The 19,254-nt window shown below is 42.7% G+C and overlaps 1 protein-coding gene across 1 annotated transcript in view; it reads right to left on the reverse strand.

Annotated features, from left to right (window-relative positions):
* Nucleotides 1–3,389: 3,389 nt before the first annotated feature.
* The window catches only part of LHCGR (luteinizing hormone/choriogonadotropin receptor), a 59,251-nt gene continuing 43,386 nt past the window's right edge, over nucleotides 3,390–19,254 (reverse strand). Inside the window, exons 8-12 of the mRNA XM_052649278.1 lie at nucleotides 18,389–18,463; nucleotides 18,069–18,206; nucleotides 14,391–14,576; nucleotides 10,557–10,637; nucleotides 3,390–4,542 (exon numbers count right to left, since the gene is read on the reverse strand). Coding sequence (XP_052505238.1) covers nucleotides 3,390–4,542; nucleotides 10,557–10,637; nucleotides 14,391–14,576; nucleotides 18,069–18,206; nucleotides 18,389–18,463 — 1,633 coding nt within the window. The remainder of the gene's footprint in view (nucleotides 4,543–10,556; nucleotides 10,638–14,390; nucleotides 14,577–18,068; nucleotides 18,207–18,388; nucleotides 18,464–19,254) is intronic.

Genomic DNA, 19,254 nt, shown 5'->3' on the forward strand with positions numbered 1-19,254 from the left:
GGTTAATACAGTGCTGTTTGTAAATATACTCTGAGCTAGTTGGAAATTTTATAATTTGTAACTAGAAAGCTAAATTATAAACAGCTCATGGTAGTAACTCTTAGGAAGTAACTTGATATTAATAAAAATGTACATTATGAAACAACATTTTCCAGTTGTGAACATGTTTATTGAAATCTTTGTGGCATAAAGATTCTTAATTTGCATGTGAACTTAGTACATTTTTGAAAAACTAAAACCAGGCCCTTTATCACAAATGTTTTGACTTTTGGACAAAATGCCTTTTAAAAATATTTTGTAAGTTTAGATGAATTACTCCAAATTGATTACATCTTTTTAGTCATTCTGCAGCGTACATCAAACATGGTAATAAAAACAATGCAAGATAGAAATATAAATTTCTTGAGCATTTGATGTTTTATGTATGAAAGATTATGTAGATTAGGAACATACACTTTCTATGAGACCATCTCATAAGGAAAATGCTCCTTAACAAGGATTTTTTTTTTTAAGGATTGTTTTATATTTCAGTTATGCAAGTGAACCAGCTAAAAATATTAATTGCCTTACATGTAAGACTAGGATAGATATAGTGGGAGAAATAAAGAAGTAGGTGAGAAATTACTAAAGGAATTTATAGTGTGTGTGAAATAAGAGATATACATGTAAGATGATAATACCATCAGTGCAGAACAAAAAACAAGAGATACAGATGATAGGTGCTAAAGAAGCTTAAAGAGAGAAACCATTGTGGATTACATATTTATTATTTATTCCCTGCTCTGTTTGAAGTAAAGACAGTGTCTTGACTGTAGTGGATTGGGGAGGGAATTTTGAACTTTTGGTAGGTATATAATAAGATGAGATAGGACTTTAGGAAGGTTAATCAGTGGTGGAAGAACTTTTCTTTGGAATAAAAGTTATGACCAACCTAGATAGCATGTTAAAAGGCAGAGACATTACTTTGCCAAGAAAGGTCCATCTAGTCAAAGCTTTGGTTTTTCCAGTAGTCATGTGTGGATGTGAGAGTTGGACTATAAAGAAAGCTGAGGACCGAAGAATTGATGCTTTTGAACTGTGGAGAAGACTCTTGAGAGTCCCTTGGACAGCAAGGAGATCCAAGGAGTCCTTCCTAAAGGAAATCAGTCTTGAATATTCATTGGAAGGACTGATGCTGACACTGAAACTCCAATACTTTGGCCACCTGATGAGAAGAACTGACTCAGTGGAAAAGACCCTGATGCTGGGAAAGATTGAAGGCAGGAGGAAAAGGGGACAATAGAGGATGAGATGGTTGGATGGCATCACCGACTCAATGAACATGAGTTTGAGTAAACTTCAGGAGCTGGTGATGGACAGGGAAGCCTGTCCATGAGATGCTGCAGTCCATGGGGTCGCAAGGAGTTGGGCACAACTGAGCGACTGAACTGAAGTAAACCGAATCAGTGGTGGTGGGCTGTGCGTATGGCCATAGGAAAGGTTAGATATGAATAAAAATGAGGGAGGAGTAGAAATACTCTCGAGGTAAGAGGAAACGGCCTGAGATGTGGGAATGGTGATAGGAATGCAAAATAACTGATGTGGAAGGCAGTTTGAAGGGAATAACTGATGGACGAAAGGATGTGAGGACGAGGAAGACGGTACACTATGACTCTGTGTTAAGACTTAAATTATAATGTAGAAAGTAAAGGTCAGTATTTGTGGGAAAGGCTGTAAAAGTTGTTTTCAGAGTACAGGTACAAGTAAGGCTAAAACAATAAAGGTATAATTCATAATTTAAAGTTTATAAGGATATATTTTATTTTTTCTTTTCTGCTGTTGTGCTTGCTTAGTTGTTTTGGTTCTGTGATTTATTATCAATCAAAAAGTTTATTGTGTGTGTGTGTGTATATAGCAACATGACTAGTTAGCATTCTCTCATCATTGAGACAAATTCTAGAACACTCGCTTACAAGAGAGAGAACGGCATCTGAATAAAGACAAGCAACTAGTTGTGGAGTAGAAATATGAAATTTCAGAAATATGAAAAACATTATAGAAAAGAGATTTTATAAAGTTGATACTTTTTTATAATCTACTTTGAAATACTTTGCAAAATGGCATAATGATTGAAAGGAGACTAAATGTGTGGAGAGTCTAGTTGTGACTTTACATTTATTTAAGAAATGCCAAAGAAGAGCGAAAAACTGAAAATAAACCAGATAGCCATTGATAAGAAAATAGAAAACAGTGATATTCGTACAAGTGGATACTATTCAGCAATGAAAAGGAATGGACTATTGATTCAAGCAGCAGCAGCAGCGATGAATAGCAAAAACACTGTGTTGAGTCAAAGAGCTTTATACAGAAGAATATTAATGTATGATTCTATTTATATGAAACTCTGGAGCAGACAAAAACTCATCTCTTAGGAAAAAAATCATAACCATTATTATCCTGGGCTTCCCAGATGGTGGTAGTGGTAAAGAACCCTCCTGTTGATGCAGGAGACACAAGAGCCTCTGGAGGAGGACATGGTAACCCACGCCAGTATTCTTGCCTGGAGAATTTCATGGACAGAAGAGCCTGTAGGGCTGCAGTCCGTGGGGTTCCTACCCACAAGGAGTTTACAGTCTACTATTTAATGCTTCATTGCTCTTTAGAGACTAAACGCCAGACCAACAGGATGAAATATGCCTTTAGATGCTTACTTTACATTAATTTTAAATAGTATAATTTAAAATTTTAGCAATTATTAAATCTAGAATCTAGATATGGGATAAATAAATGTCTAGGACAGTACTGTCCAATAGAACTTTCTGTGATGATGAAACTGTTCTGTATATGTGTTGTTCAATATAGTAAGCATGGGTCATGTATGGGTATTGAGCACTTGAAATGTGCCTAGTGCAATTGAGAAGACACATTTTTAATTTAGCTTAATTTAGCTGCATGTGTCTGGTGGGTACCAGATTGGACAGTGCATCTCCAGAGTCTATATTTCTCAAACTGTCTGAGGAAAAGGACTAGTTATTTCAAATTTCAAGTCTCTTATGGACTAATATTTTTATAGAAATGCAATAAAAATTACTGCAAGGATGAAATGAAAAAAATTACAGTCATGCAAAACACCATCTCATTTTTGAAATAGTAGATACAGCAGACATAAAATTAATCTGTCAAAATTGCTGTAAGAGTTTCTAAACACTCTGTATTATCATGTGCCAGTGACAAATAGTTTTTAGACCGCCCGTGGTCATGGACCACATTTTGAGCTAGGTAGAGCCTTTTTTTGCCTGATGTGCCTAACACATAATTTCCTGAAACCAACTCTTTGTTGATATTACTGGTAGAGATAATTTTTTTACATATTTAAGTATAATTCAGTAATGTGCTTACTGATACCACAGTTAACACTCCTTGTAGCAAGTCTTGTCCAGGACAGCTGAATATTGACATTGTAATGTAGTCAACTTGAAGGTGGACCGGGAGGGCTTATTTGATCCAGTGAAGCCATTTTTGTAGTTGGAGATATAAGCTGAAAAATCCTTCCTCCTATAAAGTTCAGCTCGATATTTACAGCAGCCAAATTTGCTCAGCAACAGAAAGAAATCCCTTCGGAATGCCTTCGTGAAAATTGCATACAGAAACGGATTGGCGCATGAATTGACAGGATAAAAGAGAACCAGTAGAACCTTTGAGTTGGTTACTGTAATAAGGGGCACTTTGAAGGCAGCTGAGATGGCAAAGAAAGAGATTGGTGCCATGCAGGTGAAATCGGTGAAGATGAGGACCGCCATTTTCTTAGCAATCTTTGTATCTTTGTTGGTAGCCATCAGCTCTGGATTTTGAACTGCAAAATAAATTTTTATGTAGCAAGCACAAATGATGATGAAGGCCATCACGTTGAGAATCAGGATGGTTAAGATGTAGACCTGTGAGAGAGTGGTTTCCACATCCATGGGGAGGCAAATGCTGACCTTCATGTAACTGCTGACACCCACAAGAGGCAGCATGGCGATGAGAGTAGAAAAGAGCCATCCTCCGAGCATGACTGGGATGGCGTGTTTCAGCCGCAGCTTTTGGTCCGGTTGAATAGCATAGGTGATGGTGTGCCATCTTTCCAGTGTGATGGCTGTGAGGGTGTAGACAGAGAGTTCACTTGCAAAAACAGTGAAAAAGCCAGCCGCACTGCATCCACTCCCTGTCTGCCAGTCTATGGCATGGTTATAATACTGGCCTTTGGTTTGGGCATCAACTGAGGCAATGAGTAGCAGGTAGAGCCCCATGCAAAAGTCTGCAAAGGAGAGATTGCACATGAGAAAGCGGGGCACTGTCAGTTTATAACGACTGGTCAGGAGAACAAAGAGGACAGTCACATTTCCCGTGATGGCTAGGATATTAATCAGCCAAATCAGGACTCTAAGGAAGTCATAGCCCATAATGTCTTCACAGGGATTGAAAGCATCTGGTTCAGGAGCACATTGGAGTGTCTTGGGTAAGCAGAAACCATAGTCATAATCCCAGCCACTCAGTTCACTCTCAGCAAAGATGGCGGAATAACTGTAAGAAGAATATTGTGACTCAGTGTAAACTTACGAGATTTCCTGCGATTCTGGGTATTGAAAAAAATTAAGAAATCGTCCCTAGTGGTTTTTTGTTTTCTTTTTTTAAGGAGAGCAGACTAAAGGAAACAAAGTCAAAACAGCCTCAATCTTATATGTATTTGTTATCTGAGAACTCTGAATTGGCGTAGGAGTTCCTTAAGAAGGGAATGAAAAGCCATTTAGATTTTTTTTTTTAATGCAGATTTTACACAGTGATGTAAGGGTTTAATGAAGCTGTTTACAGAGCATTCTTTTCTTTGGAAAACAAATTTAGAGACATAATCTATGCTTGCTCAATCTAAAAAAACTTTCTTGGCATTTTCTTAGCTATTTATCTCCTTTAGTTGCTAACCAAACTGCTATCAAGCTGTTTGTCTGCAGTAGAACACAAATGGGATTGGAAGGCTCACACTGTTGAAGATTATCAGCTTTGGGAGGACATGCTGAAGTCCTTGGCTAATCAAGTAGCCCAGTTGAGAAATGGAACCAAGGTTAGGTTACTCAGAAGAAATTTAGGAGCAGAGGAAGAACAGAGTCACGAACGATAGAAAGAAATGGTTGAAAATAGACAATTCTTAGGATATGAGTCGGATTCAGAGAGTGGACTGACTGAAGAGGGACTGTGTCCCTAGTGAAGGAATGGTCCCACTCCGGCACTCCCTTTCTCCCAACCCCACTGCTACTGCTTTAGTTCAGATTTTCATTCTTTCTAATGGGACAGTACATTAGTTTTCTTCTTGGCATCTTTCCCCCAATTTTAGCCCTCTCCTAGTCCATCTGTATATTCCTACTGGAATGGCCTGTCTTACAATACATTAATTCAAACATTTCTTAGTTTCTCATTGGCTATGGCGTAAACTCCAGACTCCTTGTGAAGACCTCTAAGTCTCTCCTTGATCTGCATTCTGTCTCCTTTCCTAACCTCATCTCTAAGAAGCTGTGTGTGCGTGCGTGCATGCATACCCAGTCGTGTCTGACTCTTCGCGACCCCATAGACTGTAGCCCACCAAGCTCCTCTGTCCGTGGAATTTTCCAGGCAAGAATACTAGAGTGGGCTGCCATTTCCTATTCCAGGGGATTTTCTTAAACCAGGGATCAAACCTGCATCTCTTCTGCCTTCTGCATTGGCAGACCTGTTCTGTACGTGTAGCTCACCTGGGAAGCCCTTAAGAAGCAGTACTTCTGTACCTCTGGAGCAAGACTGCCTGGGTTCCAGCTTTTACACAGCTTTTACCAGCTGTGTAAACGGGTTCCAGCTTTTGCCAGCTGGGAGAGTTATTTAACATCTCTGTTCTTCAGTTCTTCGTTTGCTGAATAAGGATAGCAATCACACCCCCCTCACTGGATTGTGCTAAAGGATTAAATGCATTAAAACACGTACAATTTTTGGGATAATACCTGATACCTAGTAAGTACACGGTGACTGTTAGAGATCCTTATAATTATCTCTTGCAAATCCTTTGTGCAACCCTTTCATCACATGAAAAGACTTGTGCCTCTCAGAACAGGTTTTAGTGTTTTTTTTCCTTCGTCTTTGAATGTGTTTTTTCTTCCCCCTTCTCCCTCATTTCTCTGGAGAATTCTTCCTCATCTTTAAAGATAGTCATCTCTATGAAGCCTCTCTTGATGCTACACCTCTAAAGAGTTTATCACCCCTCCTCTAAGCTGCATTTACTATTGTAAATCTCAAACTAACATGGCCATTATGTGATGATACGTGTCTTATTTAGTAGTATATGAAACTATTCTTTAATAACCATGAAGGCAGGGGACTACGTCTTGTTTACGTCTCAGTGCTTCACACAGTTTTGTCCCAGAGTATTCATTCAGTAAATGTCGTGGAATGAATAAACCAGGGTGATGCTGGCTTGGGAAGGAATTGTGAGGCTATAGGAACAGTAAATGATGCAGTGTGATGCATGTGTGTGCTGTGCTCAGTCGTGCCTGATTCTGTGACCCCATGGACTGTATAGCCCACCAGGCTCCTCTGTCCATGGAATCTTCCAGGCAAGAATACTAGAGTGGGTTTCCATTTCCTTCTCCAGGGGATCTTCCCAACCCAAAGACTGAACCCACATCTCCTGCCTTGGCAGGCGGATTCTTTACCACCTGGGAAGCCCCATGATGGATGTAGTCTTAACAAATTTTCTCTTTGCCCACAGTCAGCTAATATAATCTTGAAAGGTGGAGAAATGGACATAATTTTTCTGTCGGGGCCATTACAAATATATATTTCACCCCAGAGTTTCTCATACATTAAAAGAGCATTTTTCTCTACTCTCAAAACTTAACTTCTCATTTTCTGTAGAAGGGAGTGTGTACCTAATACTGTTACTGGATAAAATGATATATTTGAGCAACACAATTACCTAAGGGAAAGAACATAGATTTCCAAAAAAAGGGAAAAAGAAATCTATGACCTGGGACACCAAAAAATGTGCTAGAATGTCATAGAAACCAACCTGAAACTGGAAAATTACTACTGCCACTCACAGGAGACTGCATAGGAAACTCACTTGTTTTATTATTAAATATATCTAGCATATTTGTTTGTACTCATCCCATGCACATCAGTATAATTGCCTAAGTTTTAAATCTTTAAAGAGATAATGGTGGTTATCAGAACGATGAAGGACCTGGGAAAAACCCTTCTGTTTATTGGTAAGGAGACCAAGATTAAAGGAGGTAAGTGCCTTGCTCCAGGTCCCTCAGCACTGGCCACTAATGGCAACAGGAGGTCTTCATATGCATAGTCCAGGGGACTTTCTTCTACTTCACCATCTCTCAGGGTTTTTCAGGGTGTGGACCTTGGACCACTTCCATCGGAATCACTAGAGTGTTCATTACAACTCAGATTCCTTGGCTTCACTTCAGACCCGGAATCAAACTCTCTGGGGACAGAGCCCGGGAATCTGCATTGTAAGAAGTTCTCTGGATGATTCCTACGAAATAATAACCTTTATTACATCACATGAGAACTTTCCAACTATTGTTGCCTTAGTTTCCTTTAGTACATTCCCCTTATCAAAATAACTCCAGCTGCGACTAGAACCACTGATTTAAAGATATTAACAATTTTGCCATGGTTTCTAAATAAACTTACATCACTAAGAGATCAAACGGGTTTCCTTTTCCACTCCCCTGGTCCCTCGCTCTTTCTTTTTTTGCCCTACTGGGCATATGTCTAGGTTTTTCTCCCTGGTGATTTGTCTTCGGACTGAATAGCTATCTGCTGCTACTTACATTTGTGCCCTGGGATGACTCCTGAGGGCATCAACATGCTTATTGACAAAACCCTGCATGGAGCTGTCTTTAGTACTGAAGCTGTGCAGAGAGTGTGAATGGACTTGGGTGGGCTTAACAATATTGAGTCAGAGGAAGGAGAAACAGTAGCACCACTGCTCCAGCAACAATCAATAGATGGAAAAAAGACAGGGGTTTTAGGAGGACAGTGGGGCCAACCATAGCAGTAAGGACACCATAATATCTTAGGGAGAGCAGATAAGACTCAGTGGCTGCCTCTAGAATTTCTGAACTCCAGGGACTCAGGAATAGCAATCTGGTGGAAAGGGAAGGAAGGGGATTTATCACAAGAAATGTTTTCACAGGAAGCACAGTCTTTTTACTTAGATTATGTGTTAATTTTAGGTAGTTTTGGGGGAAGCTGAAGACTGCTGCTGCTGCTGCTAGGTCGCTTCAGTCGTGTCCAACTCTGTGCGACCCCATAGACAGCAGCCCACCAGGCTCCCCCGGCCTTGGGATTCTCCAGGCAAGAACACTGGAGTGAGTTGCCATTTCTTTCTCCAATGCATGAAAGGAAAAGTGAAAGTGAAGCCACTCAGTCATGTCCGATTTCGCTACCCCGTGGACTGCAGCCTACCAGGCTCTTTGGTCCATGGGATTTTCCAGGCAAAAGTACTGGAGTGGAGTGCCACTGCCTTCTCCAATGCTGAAGACTAGAGGACTTGCAGTGTTAGCATAGCAGACTCAAGATTGGATGCTTACTTTGGAAGGCGTGGAGTGGTAGGGGCTGATGGTTATTGACACTGAGCTAAAGTCTCCCCTCCCCCCAAAACACCCCTTGATGGTACCACAGACTATGCCCCAAAGTGGTTTCCTACTGATGAAAAAAAACCATATGATTGCAAAAGTGTTAGGTGGAAGGTGACAATGGAGAGAGTATTAAGAGAGAAGAGTGGGAAGGGTGAGGAAAGGGAATGCTGGAGGATAGATGGTGTCAGACCTAAATGCAAGGGAAAAGTAAAGAAGAATAGAGACTATAATACAAGGTACCCTAGCTGTCACAGTCTTTAAAAACTCCCTTTACTCTCATGCTTCTGAGAGCCAAATGATGTTTCTATTGTCCCTTACAGTTGAGGAAAAACGTCTCAGAAAAGATAAGTATTGTCAAGGGAAACCTAATGTTACAGGAACATTAGTGCCAAGAATTCATATCCAAGTCTGAGGTGCTCCAGAGCCCAGAGTCCTTCCATCATACCACCCTGTGGCTCTATATATCTTGCAGATTGATAGGAAAAAGAGAGAAAAGACAAAAAGATGTAGAAGAGAGAATGAAGATTGGTAGGGTGCCTTAGAAGGGCATCTGGTTTGGCTTTGTAGCCTGAGGGGCATGGGGGGGGGGCGGGGATGGGAGTGGAAGGGAAGTGATAACGCTTGCAAATCACAGCAAATGTGGCATCAGGACACTTTTGAGGTGCTCACCTTTACCGCTGCACCAAAGTGTCATGCCTTTGGGTTAAATTTCCCCCAAAAGAACCATCATATTAAGTTATAATTTATAGCCTTTTCTATTTTAATGTGCCTTGACTTACTGAGCCTCATTCTGGTATCAGTGGGCTTCCCTGGTGGCTCAGATGGTAAAGGGTTTGCCTGTAATGCGGGAGACCTGGGTTCAATCCCTGGAGAAGGAAATGGCAACCCACTCCGGTACTCTTGCTTGGAAAATTCCATGGATGGAGGAGAGAGTCAGACATGACCGAACAACTTCACTAGCTCCTTTACAGTTGAAGGTATATGAAATGCCAAGGCAGTAGAAAAATGTTTGTGTTTTTTTTTTTAAATCAGGGGCTTCCCTGGTGGCTCAGTGGTTAAGAATCTGCCTTCCAATGCAGGGGACACAGGTTTGATCCCTTTCTGGGAAGATCCCTCATGCCACAGAGGAACTAAGCCCATGTGCCACAACTATTGAGCCTGTGCTCCGGAGCCTGGGCGCTGCAACTGCTGAGCCCATGCGCCATAACTACTGAAGCTGGTGCATCTGAGCGCCCGCACCCTGCAACAGGAGAAGCCACCACAGTGAGAAGCCTGCCCGCTACGAGAAGGGTAGGCCCCGTTCATCACAACTAGAGAAAGCCCGAGTAGCAGCGAAGACCCAGCACAGCCCAAAGTAAATAAATCTTTTAAAAAATATCAGTCAGTAGAAGAGAAATGGAGCTCCCATCCAATATGTGTCAGCGATAGTGTAAGTCTAAATAATTTTAAGCTCTAGAGCATATGATCAAGGTGGCCTAAGTCTCTCCGAAGGGAAGTGGCTGCTTCTAGAAGCTGCCTACGATCAGTTAATCTTTGTGGAATGCTGACCCCATGACTAGTGAAAAATCCTTACAAATGGGGCTATCATTAAACAAGGCCTTAGTGACATCAGAATACCTGCAAATAAAATTTTAATTTTGGAAGAGAATTTAATATGACTGTAAAATGAATATGTAGGTATGTTTTTACAAATATTTCTGTAACCAGTTGAAGAGATAATTGATCACCTGGAATGCCTTGTTAAAAAAAAACACACACACACACACACTTGCCCCATTTTAAAGCTATTAAAATATGCTTTGCAAACATGGCCCCAACCAAGACTTTTATCAAAAGAAAATCGTCGGCACTGATAATGATAAGGTGCCCACAGAATGAGACATGGCTTCCCGAGTTCCCTTACATGCAAATACTTACAGTGTTTCATTATTTGGTCTCCTTGCTGTGCTTTCACATTGTTTGGAAAAGTTTTTAAAAATGGAAAATGAAAAATTCTGCCTGAAAGAGGTAAAAAAACAAACAAACAAAACTAGTTGAGCTTTTGGTCTTTAAACCTGATCATGTCTGTTTCTGCTTTGTTCATTCAAATTCTTTCCCTATTACAGCAGCGTCGTGTTCTGTACCATTGTCCTAACTGAAACACTTCCAGGGGAGAGAGTGAAGGCTTCTGAGTTGTCATTAGAGTGCTTCCAGCTTAGATAAAATGCTTCTGAATGCTAAGTGTTTTGTGTGGGCTCTAGAGATGAAAAAACTTAAATTTGTCGCATTGAATCATGGATTTTTCAGTGCTCATTAAAAGATAACTTTGTGGTATATTAAGGTTTTCTACTCACCACTCTCCTCCCCACATCGGCCTTGATGAACAAATAATCATTCAGAGTTCATGGCTTTGAATTATAACTGGGAATCTCTTTTGTAAAGATTTGAAGATTCTGGACCTGGCTTTAAAATGATGTGAATTTTCAGCCTTTTTGGCTTATGTGCAGAGATATAATGTGGTCGCTCCCTATTCCTCCATCTTTCCCTCTAAGAAATTTAGCCTGTGGAAAGGGGTAAATATCAAGAAATTAAAAGAAGGCTATACTTATATTCCTAAGATGAAACCACAGAGAGGCACAAAGGAAAACTGGATGCAGAAACAGAGAGAAGAGCAGGCTGTGCGAATTCCAGCCTTTCCTGAGGAGGAAAGAGAAATGAGGTAATTCAAGATGGATATTTCTATTTATTATTCTTCAACATTAACAGGGCTTCTCAAGTGGCGCTAGTGGTAAAGAACCCTCCTGCCAATTTGATCCCTGGGTTGGGAAGATCCCCTAGAGGACAGCATGATAACCCACTTCAGTAGTCTTGCCTGGAAAAGGCCGTGGACAGAGGAGCCTACAATTGTAGCCTACAGGTGGGCTACAATCCACAGGCTGACACAGTCGGACAGAACTGAAGCGACTTAGCACGTTAGCAATATTAACAAGACAATCCCTTGTAGGAATGACTTTGTGTAAAAGCAGGATGGTGGAGAATATGTAAGGACTATTTGACCTACTGGACTGACTTTCAGAAGTTACTCAGCTTATTATTTCGCTTGTGAAAGAAAGCGGGAGTGAGAAAGAGATTGTGTGTGTGTTTGATGCTGACTCTGCATCTGATACTTAGAGATACTCCACATGAACCAGTCTACAACGAACAGGAAATGTGGTTGTTCTTGGCCTTCAGCTCTGTCTACTCCTTCTCTTTTGGAATTTTAATCAGAGACACCAAGGAGAGTTTGGGGGCCATCTGCCTAGGCAGCTGCGTGGGTTATCCAGGCTCCGCAGCTGCAGGGCAGAGGGCTGACCCAGAGTTCGCACAAACATCCACTGGCCCAGCTTCACGCTCTCCATCCTCACTAGCATCCAAGGTTTCTGACTTCAGGGATAGAGAGGGAGTCAGTTGAAACTTGTCATCCTAATCAAGACAACTGCTGTGTGACTGCATTACCCTCTCACTTAGTGCTGGCCCGCAGCTGTGTAATGTCCCCCCCGCTTTTGTTTTAACCCAGTGGTGGTAGAAGTCTCTTCTTTCATCTGCTGGAATAAAACACCCCTGAACTAAAGCTTCAACACGTCAGTAACTTCCGAAGGGATGCAGCCTCCTTTCCCACAAAAGTGGAAAAGTGCAGAATCAGCTTTATCCCAAACCAGCTTCTGTGCTGCGTGTGGTCCTGGTTCTCTCACCAGCTCTGCTCACTTACAGCCCAGAGTGCTACTTTACGGAAGCAAATCCGAGTGATTCTGTGCTGAGTTCCCCAGTGGTTCCTCATCCTCTCAGCGACTTGGCCTTACACTCAGAGCCCCTCCTAGCTCACCTCTCCTTGGTCTCCTCTGCTCACTGATCCTCCTCTCTGTAACCATAAGTTGTCTTATTCCGGTTTTTCTGAATGACTTTCATTCCATGGCCTCTTGCCGTTGTGCCTTCACAAAAGCTATTCCATCTTCCTGGCATGCTTTCTGTCACACCTGTCTAGCTAATTGCTACCTGTTCTTCAGAGCTCAGCAGAAGTCACTTCCTGGGGAAGTCTTCCATAAGCCCTGTTGCCATTTAGAAATTCTCCCTCTGTTCTCCCAAAGTACTGTTTTCTCTTCTCAGCTCTATCATAACATTTGCTGTACTGCACCTAAGTATTGGCTGTCTTTTGTGTTGTCCCCAAATAGCTGCTCGTGGCTCTGATGGTTGGGATGAGCTCTTACTTATCTTTGTAGCTTCAGATTTTTGCACAGTGTTTTTCTGAAACACGGTGAATACTCAGCTAATGTTCTCTGAAGCTCAGTTAGTGGCACACAGCTTTCTGAGCACAGTGAATGGCCTGTCTTCTTGGTTATCCCCAAAACTTCAGGTAGATCCATACCTCCCTATCTATGCGAGGTATGAAATGGGTGTACGATGATAACATGTGCTGGTTGATTGATTGTAAATAGGTTGATTCCAAAAACAGTTGCATCCTAGTGACACTCTCTTAATGCCTCATTTAATTAATTGTTTGAGGATCTTCTTAGGCTGTATAATATTCTTTTAGGGCAATGTTTTTCCAGCTGTGAGTTGTGACCCATTAGTGGGTCATGACAGCAATAAGGTGAATCAAGACTAGCGTTGAAAGCAACCAAACATGAAATAAAATAGACAAGAGAACATCAGTGTATGCTGGATAACCAGCATAACCAACAAGGACCTCCTGTATGGCACATGGAACTCTGCTCAATGTTATGTAGCAGCCCTAATGGGAGGGGTTTGGGGGGAGAATGGATACATGGATATGTGTGGCTGAGTCCCTTCACTGTTCACCCAAAACCGTCGCAGCATTGTTTGTCAATCAGCTATACCCCAATATAGAACAAAAAGTTAAAAAAAATTATGGAAAAGAAAGAAAAATGAGAATATCAGTGTATCACATGTCAAATAGTTAAGTAGTGCTCTGTTTTATTTCAGTTACACGTGTTGTGTTTACCGGGTTGCAATGTAAAAAAAAGGACTTCTTTGTATGCATTACAGTGGGAAAAAAAATCTGAAAGAGAGTGCTTTAAGGAAAGAATAAAATCCTTCATACCCTGCCATTCCATTCTGGACTGAAGTGAATTAATTGAATCAGTAATACCACCCTGCCTCCCGCAACCCACCACTGGTCACAAACCCACAAACCAGCCAGGAGCTTCTGCCTTTTCCATTCCCATACCAAGCTAATCCTTAGGGAGCTAGGATTCTGTTCTATAACAGAAGATAGTCTTCTGCTGGGAGAGAAATAGCTTTTTAAAAAAAGCAGTGAAAACCTTCTGTAGTGTTCTGTGTCTTTTTTTTTTTTAACTAAAGATTAAGACATTAGGTAAAATTGACCTTATTGAGCTTAGTTCCCCCACTTCTTTAGAAATGATGCTCTTTGATAAGGATTAGAGCTAGCTGATCTTTGAGATACCAGTTTTGTAAGTCATTTTGCAACTGCAATTATAGCCTGATTTAAGGCTCTAATTGAATTAGCTCAGAATAAGTGACAAGGGTCTTTCAGCTGCAGGGTGAATCGACTCTTTGGAGTCAGTTTTCAGGAGGCACAGGACAGTTCATTTTCTTCTTGTCTGTCTGAGAGTGACCCCATGACTCTGGGTGACTGTGGTGCTGGTTTAGATGGCAGGCAATAAAAGGGCAGGGAGCTGCTGACCAACTGACAATTTTTCAGATCCGAGTTTCTGCCACAGCTTGGCAGGCTCTACCTTTTGTTTTTTTACTTACTCTTTTGTTGGCAAGTTTCTAAAAGCACAGCAGTGGCTGGGGTAAGTCAGTGTGGCATCCAGGAGATTGGTAAATTTTTCTCTCGATGGCAGTTTTTTCAGAGAATAGGATGATGTGGCAATTAGGGTTTGAATGGACTCTAGCCCATAGCTAGGCAGGGCCTGCAGTTTAGTGGAAGAAATATCCCTGAAAAGTAAAAAAAAAAGAGAAAGGCTTACTTATTTATTTAATGTATTTAATTCATAGAATGAAACTTTGTCTCAACAATAGCATCATTCTAGGTTCTGAGGCATTGTTTTCTCCACCTTGCTTTCTCCCTGATTCTCCCTTTCAGTTACTCTCATTAAGATCTGAATTCAAAAAAAGCTACATTGTGTTCTCCCTCATATTCACCCCGCTCTCCATCCATTAGAATCCTCTTTCTCTCCTCTCCTGCTTTCCTTCTCCCTCCCTCTCCCTCCCTCCTCTTTGCTTTATGATAGAGCAGGCACGTGCAGTAACATCAGCTTTGTGCTCTACCCCAGGCGGAAGTATCTAGGGCTTCAGATGCCTCTGTCTGTTGATCAAGCTCCACAGAGTAGGTTTTCATGAAGCACAGGCTGCTTATGCTATTAAGAGCCACTATGTGGCATCAGCCATCATCTATCTACCTTCTCTAAAGGCAAACTGGATTCATCAGTCCAAAGCAAGCGAACACTCAGTCATGCAAGCAGAACTGTGTGGAAAGCTCAGGGTTTTTCAAACAAGGTCCTGAACCCCTTAGCTTTTCTAAACCCGAGGCAATGTGCAAGAAAACGCCAAACAAATTAAATGTGAGAAGGAAGAATAAGTGGGCATTTAAAAACTCTTCCCATCTTCCTGCTGATACACTGTGAAGATTTTCAGGCAGCACAACCCCCTTCAGCACCCTGACCCAATACTTAGTGCCCAGCACATGGGACAGGATCAGTGGGTGATTGATGGACAGATGAACTTGACACCATGGCGTGATGACTAGGGTTGGTCCTTGGTGGAGTAATCAGGGTGGCAGAATTTGCCTCGGGGATGGCAGACTCTTACTGCTTTTCTGCCCTAATTAATTTAGGTAACCAGTGTTCTGTTTTACAGAGTTATTCTCTTAGATGTATTAGGAATTGAGTACCTGATTCTTTACAGGACTGGTGAATTTTTTTTGTTTTTATTATTTTGGAGTGAAAGTAATATGTTTTAAGTTAGGATTCTATAAATGGCAAGGTCTCATTACAAAGGAGTAAATCTCTGATGATAGATTTTCAGTTTCACTGAGTGACTCGTGGGGGAAATATCTTGGGGGTGTGGATGGGAGGAACGCTTATAGATATCACTTAAACCCTAAGGGTATAATGCGGATAATCATTTGGGTAGTAAGAGACCTAGGACTGGGCCTACTGTTCTGAAAAAGTCAATGTAAATGCCTGCAGGGCTCACAGTCACTTCTAAGCAGGCAGGCTGAGCAGCTTTTCAAGGGAAAACTGTCATGCTGAGTGTCTTACAACCCTACTCACTCTTTCTTGTACCTGACCAAAGGCAACTCTCCTTAGCTGTTTGTTGCCCAAGTAGGTGGCCGGTTTGCTGTAAGAACTCTGCCTGTAGGGTGTGCTAGCCCGGAGTACTTTGAATATAAGACCTGTAGACAGAGACCCCTATGGTAGTATGGCAGAAGCTGAGAGACAGCAGAGAAAGCAGTGAGCAGGAGCCACAAGGAAGTGGAAGCCACGAGGAAGCAGAAATCATGAGGTTGAGTGGAGAACAGAGAAGAAGTAGGGCAGATGATGCCAGAAGTTGGGGAGGGGAGAAAGTCGGGAGTTTTGGTGGCGGGAGTTAGGATGTCGAGAGACTCAGGATAATAGGAAATAAGTAGAGTCAGACTGGTGGCAGGAGTTGATAGTGGTGGGAACTAGGAACCAAAGGAAGTCAGGAGAGAGGCATTAGGGAGGAATCAGGAGTTGAGAGTGGCAGGGGCTAAGAAGTAGAGTTTGGGGCTTATAATGGGGGAATATAGAAAAGCAGACAAGATCATGAAAAAGCAGGAGCTGGGGTATAAAGAGTAACTGGGTCAGTTCATTCCTTCCTCTCATCAAAACCTTAGCACCTCCTCACCTCACTCAGAGTAGCCATAGGCCCCCTGACCTGGCTCTCGCCACCTCTCTGCCCTGCTCTGGGCCCTTCCCTTGCTTGGCTCACTCGGCCATGCTATTCTCTTCTTTGTCCTTCTAACATGTGCAGATCCTGCCCAGTTTCCTCCAACTGGAATGCTCTTCCTGCTGATGCGCACACAGCTTTGCTCCCTCCTTTCTTTCAGTTATTTGCTTAAATACCACTTTTTCAGGACAGTCTTCCCTGACCATCCTCCTGAAAATACTAACTCCCCATCCTGAGAACTCTCTTCACCCAGCCAGCTAAGTTTCTCCATTCCACAACCATCTGGTGTAGTACATATTTTCTTTACTCATTCGATCTTTGTCTGTCTTCCCCACTCTATGAAGGCAGAGACATTTGTCTTTTCTTACTCACTGTCGTTTCTCTGATGCCTAGGTCAGTGCCTGGCACATAGTATGGACTTACAGTTATTGGAAAAATCAATGAATAAACAGATAAACTATACTGCACTGCTCACTGTCTTTCTAGTGCTTTTCTCATTTTTAATAATTATATTTATTTATTTTAAGTTGATTGATGATTGCTTTATAATATTGGTTTGATTCTGTCATACATCAACATGAATTAACCATAGATATACCTATGTCCCCTCCCTCTTGAAACTCCTACCCACCTCCCACCCTTTCCCACTCCTCTAGTTTAATACAGAACCCCAATTTGAGTTCCCTGAGTCATACAGCAAATTTCCATCGGCTCTCTTTTACCTATGTTAGTGTAAATGCTTCCATGCTACTCTTCTCCATTCATCTTAATACTTTCCTCATTTTAAAGTCATGTGCCTGTTTATCACTTTGCCTGTTTATCATTCTTTCCCCTCCATAGTGTAATTTTTTTTTATAGGGCGTCAACCAGAGCCCACCACTGTCTCTGCAGCGTGGTGCCAGGTAAACAGGATGTGTTCAAGCCGTGCTTGAAGGCATTAGTGATGGGGTGCCAGAGTAGGAAGTAGTGGGCCGGCACCTCTGCGGAGAGGTGAGGTGGCCTCTGCTGTTAGAGCTGCAGCGTGTCTGGAGCCCTCTTGCATTTCTCCCTGAAGCCTGGCTGTAGCTGCAGTTGTTTTCTATAGGATGTTTCTGGCTTCCCAAGGCATTGGAAGGAGACTACTGGTTCAATCTCCTGTTCCTCTTAATGTTCCCATGTGTTCTTATGCTCAATGCCTATTAACTGAGGGAACCTGGCTCTGCTCCTTGCATCCTCAGAGAGCCTGACACAACAGGAGCTCACTCAACCTTAATTCTTATGAGGGGATCCCAGGGAACACTGGACCCCCTCTGCACGTGAAGAGGCCCGCCATATTTGATGCTGATTGAACTGTGTCTCACCTAAATTCATACGCTGAAGTCCTAACTCTCAGTACCTCAGAATGTGACCTTAATTGAAATAGGATCTTTCCAGAGGTAATCAGGTTACAATGAGATCATGAGGATGGGGCCTAATCCAATATGACTGGTATCTCTGTACAAAGAGGGAAATTTGGAGACAGAGAAACACATTGAATACCCTGTGAAGACTGGAGTTCTGCTGCCACAACCAAAGGGAGCTACCAGGAGCCAGGAGAGGTCTGGCACAAGCCCGTCCCTCGCCGCCCACGGGAGGAAGGCTTGCTGACAGCCTCGTTTCAGACTTGAGCCTCTAGAACTGCAGGACAGCACAGTTCTGTTGTTTCAATCCCTAGTGGGTGGTGCTTTGTTAGGGTAGTCCTTTCCCATGCAGAGACTGGTTCCCCCGCAAACCCAGCTGGAGATGATGTGACCGGACACCCTGAGCAGGCCTGTTGGGGTGCACCGGGCAGGGAGGGGAGGCGGCACCAGCGTACTCACAAAATGCTAGGCCCCGTGGCCCCCCGGAAGGCGTCCTTGTGCATCTTCTCCAGGCGTGCGTTTTCCTTTAGCTCCCTGAGGGGAAGGACAGTGCCTTTAGTGGGTTTTTCAGCTCATATGTAAACAGTCAAAGCTGTACACATGCATGTTTGGAGCAGCCCTTGTACGTGGTGCTCAGGGGTGGAGGCGACAAGAAGGGGCTGTAGGTAAAATGCAAAAACGGCATTCTTGTCTTTGGCACAACTGTGAAATCTTGGGTGTTTGGCTCTGCCCTTTCCCTGCAGTTTCCCCCTCTCTCAATGGAAACTTTTGTCCTACCACTGAAAGCACTCCCACCGCTGCCCTGGAGCTGTGCACGTTTACTCCAGGCAGCTGGGCAGGGCAGAAATGCTGCTCCAGTGTTCAAGGCTGAAGGGTGCGAGTGCAGCGCACTTTGTACCAGGCTTGCAGCCATCGTGACCTTGGAGAGCTCAGTGTTCATTAGTAGTAATATACTGATGTTTGCAAATCTTAAAAGAAAAGTAGCGTCCATTCAAAGCCACCCCCTTTCATCATGTTAATTGGACTTTTTTTTTTCAGCTGTGTATTTCTCCTTGGGCTTCCCAGGTGGCGCTAGTGGTCAAGAACCTGGCTGCCAATGCAGGAGCCACAAGCGACTGGGGTTCGATCCCTGGGTCGGGAAGCTCCCCTGGACGAGGGCATGGCAACCCACTCCAGTATTCTTGCCTGGAGAATCCCATGGACAGAGGAACCTGGCGGGCTACAGTCCATAGTGTCACTCAGAGTCAGACATGACTGAAGTGACTGAGCACGTGTGCATGTACATTTTTTCGATGGGTGACAAAGGGGAGGAAGAACAGCCTGTA

Source organism: Budorcas taxicolor, chromosome 11 (assembly GCF_023091745.1).
Source record: "Budorcas taxicolor isolate Tak-1 chromosome 11, Takin1.1, whole genome shotgun sequence".
Taxonomy (NCBI): Eukaryota; Metazoa; Chordata; class Mammalia; order Artiodactyla; family Bovidae; genus Budorcas; species Budorcas taxicolor.